Source organism: Nicotiana sylvestris, chromosome 6, assembly GCF_000393655.2.
Source record: "Nicotiana sylvestris chromosome 6, ASM39365v2, whole genome shotgun sequence".
In the NCBI taxonomy this organism is placed as follows: Eukaryota; Viridiplantae; Streptophyta; class Magnoliopsida; order Solanales; family Solanaceae; genus Nicotiana; species Nicotiana sylvestris.
In genome coordinates, this window is record NC_091062.1 from 26,209,866 (window position 1) to 26,218,561 (window position 8,696).

Sequence of the window (8,696 nt, forward strand, 5' to 3'; positions counted from 1 at the left end):
ATCCCTAATCCCGCCTTTAAACCCGCAGTTATAGATCCCTCTTATACTTTGGGAGTGGTGTTGTTCAACAATAACCTAAATATGCACTCTCTCCCGAGTTATGCACACTAAATAGGCACAGCTAATTGAGGATCCTGTCAATTAACTACAACATACACAAAGTTGAACAAATAAAGATTGAGACTAGCAATTTGTATTCACATAAACAAGAAGTTCATCCCCCAATAGGTTCCATCAAAACCTTAGACAAAGGATTTAGCTACTCATAACTATGGGTAAACAAACTAAAACAATATTCATCATAAAACTTGCAAGAAAAATCAAAGAAAAGAAGAAAGATGTTTTGAGTGATCTCTCACAATTGTTCTTCTTGCCAAAATACTCTCTAAAAACAATACATGCCTCTCTTGGGCGGAGTCTAGTGTTTAAAATAGGGTTTTGGGCTAAAAATCCCGTATTTTGCACTTTAGTCCCTGAATTTCTCCGCCTCCTCCATGGTTCTGCAGCGGTCGCGGTCAAACTGCGGCCAAACATGCTCTCTGATTCTCACTTTGTTTGCACGGATCTTCTACCGCGGTTCTGCCGCGGTTGCGGTGGAACCGCGATAGTACTCTTTCAGTTCTGACTTGAGTTGTTTCGCGTGGTTTACTTGACGGAATTTTACGATCGGCCTCTTTTTCTCCATATTTGATCCCAAAAGTACTCCATAGCCTTCTCTGGTCATATATAACCTGCAAAGCATGAAAAACACTAATAAGAGCATTTTGTTATCACTTTTATCATCCAAACTATACAAGAAGGTGGTTATTTAGGGCCTAATTATAGTTAAATTCACCTATTATCAAAAGTCTAATTTTAGTTATACATAATAGAATAACTAAAAAATTGAAATGGTATAGATTTTATACAATAACCGGTCGAACCAAACCATTGACACCCCTAATGATCGGGTCATATGGGCATGTGTTGTTGTAATTCCTGAACTAGGATATGCTTGTGGATTAGCTATAATTTGAGAAGGGTGTCATGGAGGATGATTTGGGCAAAGAATTTGTTGCATGCATTTGTGTAATATGCTTTATTGATATATGCGAGCGAGCCCAAATAAATTACTTTTAAAAATTTATTCTTTAAAAAACACATCTTTATCACTTTCAAATGATTTTTTTTGGGTGTGATAAATACCGTTTGGTAAAACAAAACACATGTTTCGGGGGGAGGGGGGAGGAAGTGCACAGTTAGCCACTAATTAAAGGTGTCTTTACTCTTTCACCACTGTTTAAAATGTATTTACTCTTCAGCCAGTGCTTAATAAATTTTTACCCGCCCGGACAAAAATACAATGTGCTAGACATGAATGTTGTATAAATATTAAGGACATAGTGTCATTAACTTCATGAATGTTGTATAAATATTAAGGACAAAGTGTTATGTATTTGCACATTTCGTTGTTAAACTTTAGGACATTATGTCCTTAACTTCATATGTGCAGTGTAAATGTTAAGGACATGACGTCCTTAACTTCATGTGTGCAGTGTAAATGTTAAGGACATAATGTCCTTAACTAGTATTTGTACCTTCTGTTGTTAAACTTTAGGACCTCATGGCTTTAACTTCATATGTGCAGTGTAAATGTTAAGGACAAGATGTCCTTAACTTCATATGTGCAGTGTAAATGTTAAGAACATAATGTCCTTAACTTTATGAGTGTTGTGTAAATATTAAGGACATGATGTTCTTAGCTTCATGAATGCTATGTAAATATTAAGGACAAAGTGTCATGTATTTGCACCTTCCGTTGTTAAACTTTAGGACATGATATACTTAACTTCATATGTGCAGTGTAAATGTTAAGGACATGACGTCCTTAACTTCATGTATGTAGTGTAAATGTTAAGGACACTATGTCCTTAATATTTACACAACACTCATGAAGAAAGAGTAAAAACGTCTTTTCATATCAATTTTAATAGAGTAGTAGCTATTTTTGCTCAGCATTAAAAATACTGAATAAAAAACTAAATACCATGTTAGAAAGTGGCAATCCCACGCCATTTCTACTGTTTTGGAGGGTATGGCACATAGCCCAATGGCCGGAGAACTGGGCTCTCAGTGTACTAGGCCCACAGTCATTTAAATGGATTTCGTGAGGACAAATGAATGAGTTGGGATAGTTTCATTTCAAAGAAAATGGATAATATTTGAAGAAAAGAAAGGGGATTTTTTCATTTTTAACCCGCGCAAGAAACTATTTATATTCGATTGTCAAAATAGTGTATAAAACTTGTATAATTACAAAAAATATATTTTTTTGCAGCTATGACTATATAATGTCATTTTTCAAAAAAGTGTATGAAATTTCTTAAGGTCGTATTTATTATAGCTGAAAATGTGATATGAATAACTCTGAATGAAAAAAAAGAAGAAGTTTGTATGCATATTATCAAATCGTTTTTCTTTTCTATAAAAGAATACAAGTAGAATGGAAAAGAAAATTACACAATTAACAAATGAATACAAGATGCCTGTAAAGCTTTACAGAGCAATTTCCAATGCTTAAAAGATAAATTACAAATCAGATAAGCTCATGATTTTGTTCTTCTTCTGAAGAACGGAAAATGAAGAAAGAACCTATGTTGTTCGGATTTTCCAGAAATGTGGTATGTGTCAGATCCTCCAAAAGTAATATATTATTGGAAGATCTGACATCAGTGATGCAACATTTTGGAGAGTTGCACAACATAGGAAAGAACAACAACGTAACAACAACAACAACATTCACATTTTTAAGGATTAATTTGCAGGTTTGGAAGGGACAGCAGCTTTGAAAATGCTATCAAATGCATTCTCAATGCTAGTCTTGAACTTGTGAGGATCAACGAGTCCCTTCTCTGTTCCCACTGCCACCCTTAACCTTCCCATGTAGCTCATCATTGTTATGGTTAAACTCTGCAGTCACGACGTTTAAAAGGTAATTACATGTAATATAATAAATAATTTGAAAAATAAGTCAAGTAATTTGTTATAACGAGTTAAATTACATTGACAGTGTAAAACTTTTATTACAGTAACATAGTGAAATGACAAGGAAGTAATGTATTATACCTCAGGAACACCAACCACCATAAAGTACAAGCCCTTACATGGATGATTTGCCAAAGCCATTTGTTCCATAGGCCCAATCATGTTTGATATTGTCATGCTTGAGTTCTTTAACGTGCTGTGGATGTATTTTGCCGTTACCTATAACATAACACCAACAACCCAAAATGTCAAAAAAAATTCTGTTCCTGTTTGTTTTTCAACCACACTAGCTCAAAAGATTGAGGAAAATAACACTAGGAAAAAGTTTGCACAAAAAAACATGGCCTAACTGTTAATGAAGTAGGATGAAAGCCAAGGGAGATTAGAGTTCAAATCTCAGCAGAGGTAAAAGAAAGTTTGGTGATTTCTTCCACTGACCATTTCATCTAAAAAATTATAAAAAAAAAGGATTAGATGTACCCCTCTAATATCATAAATAAGTTATACGTAGCCCCCGTTATACTATTGGAAGGTTTCTGGGGTGTATTTCGGGTTTGGTGCTGGATCGGGTGGATTTGGATATTAGGGAAAAAATGGTTTAGGTGTTTAAAATGCTGCCATGTGTCTACCAAAATGGGTCCATTAGATGGAGGGATGGATATATTTAGATGGATAACGGCAGGGGCAAAAATCTTCGCATAGAGGTTATCTATAACTAATTTTTGATAGAAGATAGCATTTACCCGGTGAAATGCTTGAGGTACAGGCATTTTGCATGACACCACCGTTATTAAAAAAATAAAAATAAAAAGGTAAGACGAAGAAAAAGTCAATAATAAGAAGGAGAGTTCACCTCAGGGCCTCTGTATTTTTGCAAGGTATCAAGCAATTTGCCAGTAAGAATAACAGCAGCAGAGTTTCTTTTTCTCTTGATAACATCTTGTGCTTTGGACACAAAGCTAAGAGGATTAGATGAGGACTCTCCTTTATCAAGCTTTGGAACAGATACATGTAAAAATGCAAATTGGTTTCCCCATTTGGATTCATTGCTTGGCTGCAACATCTCTTTTACTGATTTGTATCCTGCAATATTTCTAGTATTCAGTAGCACCAATGCTGTTGAATTTGCATTTTTCTCCTCATACTTCATTTCTTCCATATATAATCTTACTCCCAGGAATAATACTCCACATATAACGTCATTGATAGTCTGCAACAAAAACAATATAGAAGAATTAATCTAAATAGGCGCTCACCCAATGCTTAAACTAAAAATAATCGACAAATGTATAGTCTATGTATAAGATGAACTGTTAAAAAAAATTTAGTGTATAATCTATGTATATTTGCTAGAAAAAATAAACAATGAATTTTGCCGGCTATTTATATAAAAATCCCATTAATATTTTTTAAAAGCAAAATTCTCAATTTGTAGCGCATACTGCATAATATCAATATTCATTGACAATGTAAATAATTTTTTATACGGTGAACCCAACCTACGTGTTGCAAAAGCTTATTGTTTATTATTTCGAAGTTACTAATTCTAACATTATAAAAGATGATGTTTACACAATCAGCATAAAAAATGGTAATAGCAAACTTTCAATCGGGTTATCTTTCAATTTACTATTATTAAAAGAGTTACATATTGTTGTATAACAATAATAAAAAACTTAGTATAATTCCATAAGTGGGGTCCGAGGAAGATAGTGTGTACGCAAATATTATCCTCTATCGTCAACATATAGAGAGACTATTTTCGAAGAAAAAATTTGTGCCGCCACTTTGTTGAGTTACATGTTATTGTAGATAAAAAAAAATTACCTAATGATATAAAATGTCATAACTATGAATGCACATAATTTAAACTCTTTCCGAATTTAGATGGTCGTAATAGCATGAAAGCGCACCTCTCATTGTGCTGATCACATTAAAGATGAGCAACAACTAAAGAAAGAATTCAGTTAATGTCAGTCATGGAAGTTGTTATGGAATTGTCCTATATACCATTAATATCTCCATTTTCAGGTCACACTACGCAACTTAAATGCCATATTGCCATTTTTCGAGGAAAGCTTCAATAAACTATGCTGGCAGTTAATTCTATTAGGCAAGAATTGCTAGGCAAAGAAAGTTCGATGAAATTACCGACAATGTATTCTCCTTAAAAAGATAAAAGTAATGTCTTATAAGCTGGCATTCATGGTAGAGTTACCTGTACTGGTGGGAGACTATAAGTACCAGAGGAGGTAGTGTAGTAGCTATGGGTTTGGACGAACCAAATAGCTTTTGCTTAAATCCTATATTTGACTTCAGAAGCGGATCTAGGATTTAAAGTTTATGGGTGCCTCTATACAACGATCCCGAGTTAATATACAATAGTTTATGGGTTCACAATATAATATCTATAGATATATAATAAATTTTTAATATATATACAAGGTATGAGTAAAAGCTACTGCGTTCCGGTGAATCCGCTCGTCATACTCTGGATCCGCCTCTGTTTGTCTTAGAAAATCCATTAAATATGCAAAAATTCAGTAACTAAAACGAGCCAGGGTTCGGTGATAATAAGATCAGAACATATAACCTTTAAATTCTGAATCCGCCTTTAATATTTACCCGCTAAAATATAGTCAAGCTAAAGATAGCGTAACTGAATCGATCATTATTTATTTTATAAGAAAAGAAAGATAAAGTAATGTCCATAACTCAAACGCTTATAAAAGGTCAGAGATAAGGGTTGATACCTCAATCTAAATATTAAAGCTCATACTTTTGTGGGCAATACTATATATCACTAGTTTCCATCACCCAGCTATTCCTCTTTTATGAATTGACAACTTGGAGCATTAAAGTTAACTTTCAATTGCAACTACAATGGTTAGCGTAATAACATACAATCATAAGGAAAACACCAATTAAATAATAAGGAATTATTTAAATAATGAATTCACCTTTTAGCATTAATTTAACAACAATAAAATTGATCATATTAACCTTAATTTATTCTTTAGAAATATAACAGATACTCCTATACTCTTTACTTCAAGGGCAACTTTGAAAAAAGAAGTTAATTCCTTCTAAAGAAGAAAGAAAATATATATATATATATATATATATATATATATATATATATAAGGGCCTGTTTGGCCATAAAAGAATTTCATTTTTTTTGAAATATTTTTCACTTTTGTTCGAAATTACTGTTTCGCCATAAAATTTTTGGATTTCACCCGAAGTTGAATTTCGAAAGTTTTCGGAATTTTAAAAACTTCCAAAAGTTATTTTTCAAAAATTTCATTCCAAAGCACTCACAAAAATTCAAAAACAGCTCCAAATTGTATTCATTTCCAAACACAACTCTAATTTTCAACTTGAATAAAAATTCACTTTTTTGCAGAATTTCACAATTCTTATATTAAACGTCCCCTAAGTTTCATTTTGAGTTTAAGTTTTATACATCATCAGCGTAAATAATTTCATATACTATTAAGTCACCCAAAAATAAATTATCTACTATACAACAGATAAAGATAACATGATAGTGTAAAAAAATGCATACCCTAGCAATGTATAACATAACTCATTTAAAAAAAGATACATTAAATATAAAGAAAATGACTTACCACTTTAAGATTAGTCTTAATTTGCTTGAGATGATCAAGAGAGAAATCCATAGTACTAATATGAATAGGTCGAAATTCCACACCTTCATCCCCAGACCTAATTGGTGTCCTCTCATCTTCAAGTGAAGTACTCTTCAATAAACTCCAACCAAAATCCACGAAAGTATTCACAACCCCAGAAACCATTTGAGCAACATTAGTACAAAACCTCTTTTTATAATCATTTCCAGAATTTGGATTACTATTAAATGCTGGAAATGTTAAGGGAAGTGAAGGATTATCAGCTCTTTGTAAACAAGAAAGAAGTGCTCCCATTAGAGAAAAACCATCTCCTAGTGAATGATGAAGTTTAAATACTAAATTTCCAGCTGATTTACTTGTTGGGTATTTGAATATATGAATTTCCCATAATGGTCTGGTTTGTGGAAGTTGTTCCATTGCTATCTTGGTTAAATATTCGTTGAAGCAATTGTCATAGAATTCTTTTGATTTTCCTTCTGGGAAAATTGGCACATTTATGTGATCTTTGTACTTCACTTCCACTTTCTTCCATTGTTTAACCCCATTTTTGTCTCTCACCTACTCCAATAAAAGGAAAAGTAATTAAGGAAAAAGTTAAAGAAAAAAAGAGCAATAAAGGATAATGCATTTCATGGCTAATTAATACAAAAATAGTAGGTATTCTTATTTAATTTTAAATTTCTTTAGAAATTTTGGTAATTAGTTTTCTTTAATTTTAGCACTTAAAGAGAAAATCTTGAAGATGTGTTGCTAATTAATTAAAAGTCTAGCTAGCTAAATAATTATGTTTATAAATGCATTAATTGTGATTAAGGTATATTACATGTACTAACCAACATAATTACTACTCCAAAGTCAAAACCTATATCGAAAATTGATTTAAACCGATGGAAAAAAAACTGTATTTTGGTTTTAAATTTTAATTGTAAAAAACAATAAAATTTAGTATGATTTTGATTTTAAGCAACAAAAAAAAAAAGAAAATTGAAAATACCGAACCAAATCGTCTGTATAAATACTTATTTAAACTTAGAATAGATTTGGTCTTAACTCAACCTTTAACTCATAAGATGAAGATTGCCTCTGACCATATTACCACATAATAACCATTGCATTATCTCAACTAATGTAAGGCATTGGAACACATGAAAAGAGGTATGATTCGGAGAATGGATGCACCTCAAGAGGTATGATGTAGACACTTTACGCTAATGACATTAATGACTACTTCAATAACTCGAACTCATAACATATATGCATGTCTAACAAATAGAAGAAAAGAAAACGTACCATAATAGAAGAGAAGCGAGGATTAATGGGGAGGAAAACATCCTTGAGCAATGTCATGGTGCAAGAATCATCTATAGGAATTTCAGATTCCAAAACAGAAATGACTGAAATCGACAATGCCGAGCTGGTGAAGTATTGCCCCGTTGGGCTAACAGGGAACGACGTTTCTTCTTCTTCTTCTTCTTCTTCTTTCGCTGTCATTCGTTTCACGTTAACTTTCATCATTATTTTTCTCGTATATCCAAAAGCTTTCAATTTCTAATTTTTTTCCACAATGTACGTTCTGCTCTTGAGCCTTTCACCTTATAAATAAATAAATAATATCGGTAAAGCTAACCAGGTCGGTGAATAAATTATGAGTAGTATGACTATACTTCATTGTATTTATTGCATGAAAATATAGATAATTGGATTTCATATGGTTATGATAAATGTTTCTGGTTGGAGAATATATATATATATATATATATATATATGGATTATGGAAAAATCTTCATCATTGATTTCTTGTCAACTAACTTTAGCAGCTGAGGGGACTTTAATATAATGGATGTGTCATTAATAAAGGAAATATGTCCTACGTAACTAATACTACTAACTGCCCATAATTTCACTGACCAAATTAATTTAATGTCTTTAATTAAGAGACATGTTTGAGGATGTCAAGGTAAAAAATTAATTAATGTTTCTTTTAATTTGTCCTTTCTAGTTTATTAGAGAAACTACTCA

At 32.2% G+C, this 8,696-nt stretch overlaps 1 protein-coding gene across 1 annotated transcript; it reads right to left on the minus strand.

Moving 5' to 3' along the window:
* Positions 1-2,511: 2,511 nt before the first annotated feature.
* LOC104232822 (wax ester synthase/diacylglycerol acyltransferase 4-like) lies at positions 2,512-8,389 on the minus strand. Its single transcript, XM_009786104.2, has 5 exons — positions 7,968-8,389; positions 6,657-7,235; positions 3,878-4,234; positions 3,106-3,243; positions 2,512-2,949 (listed from the first exon to the last, which is right to left on the minus strand). Exons 1-5 carry the CDS (start codon positions 8,190-8,192, stop codon positions 2,794-2,796), a joined length of 1,455 nt encoding a protein of 484 aa, XP_009784406.1. The 5' UTR covers positions 8,193-8,389; the 3' UTR covers positions 2,512-2,793.
* Positions 8,390-8,696: the final 307 nt, after the last annotated feature.

What these genes read in the sequence shown, in the direction of transcription:
- LOC104232822 (XM_009786104.2), bottom strand. Translation starts at nt 8,192, where the DNA reads ATGATGAAAGTTAACGTGAAACGAATGACAGCGAAAGAAGAAGAAGAA. An exon ending in AAAAATACAGAGGCCCTGAG is followed by an intron (nt 3,244 to 3,877) that starts GTGAACTCTCCT and finishes GTTATGTTATAG; the next exon opens with GTAACGGCAAAATACATCCA. An exon ending in TGGTGGTTGGTGTTCCTGAG is followed by an intron (nt 2,950 to 3,105) that starts GTATAATACATT and finishes TCGTGACTGCAG; the next exon opens with AGTTTAACCATAACAATGAT.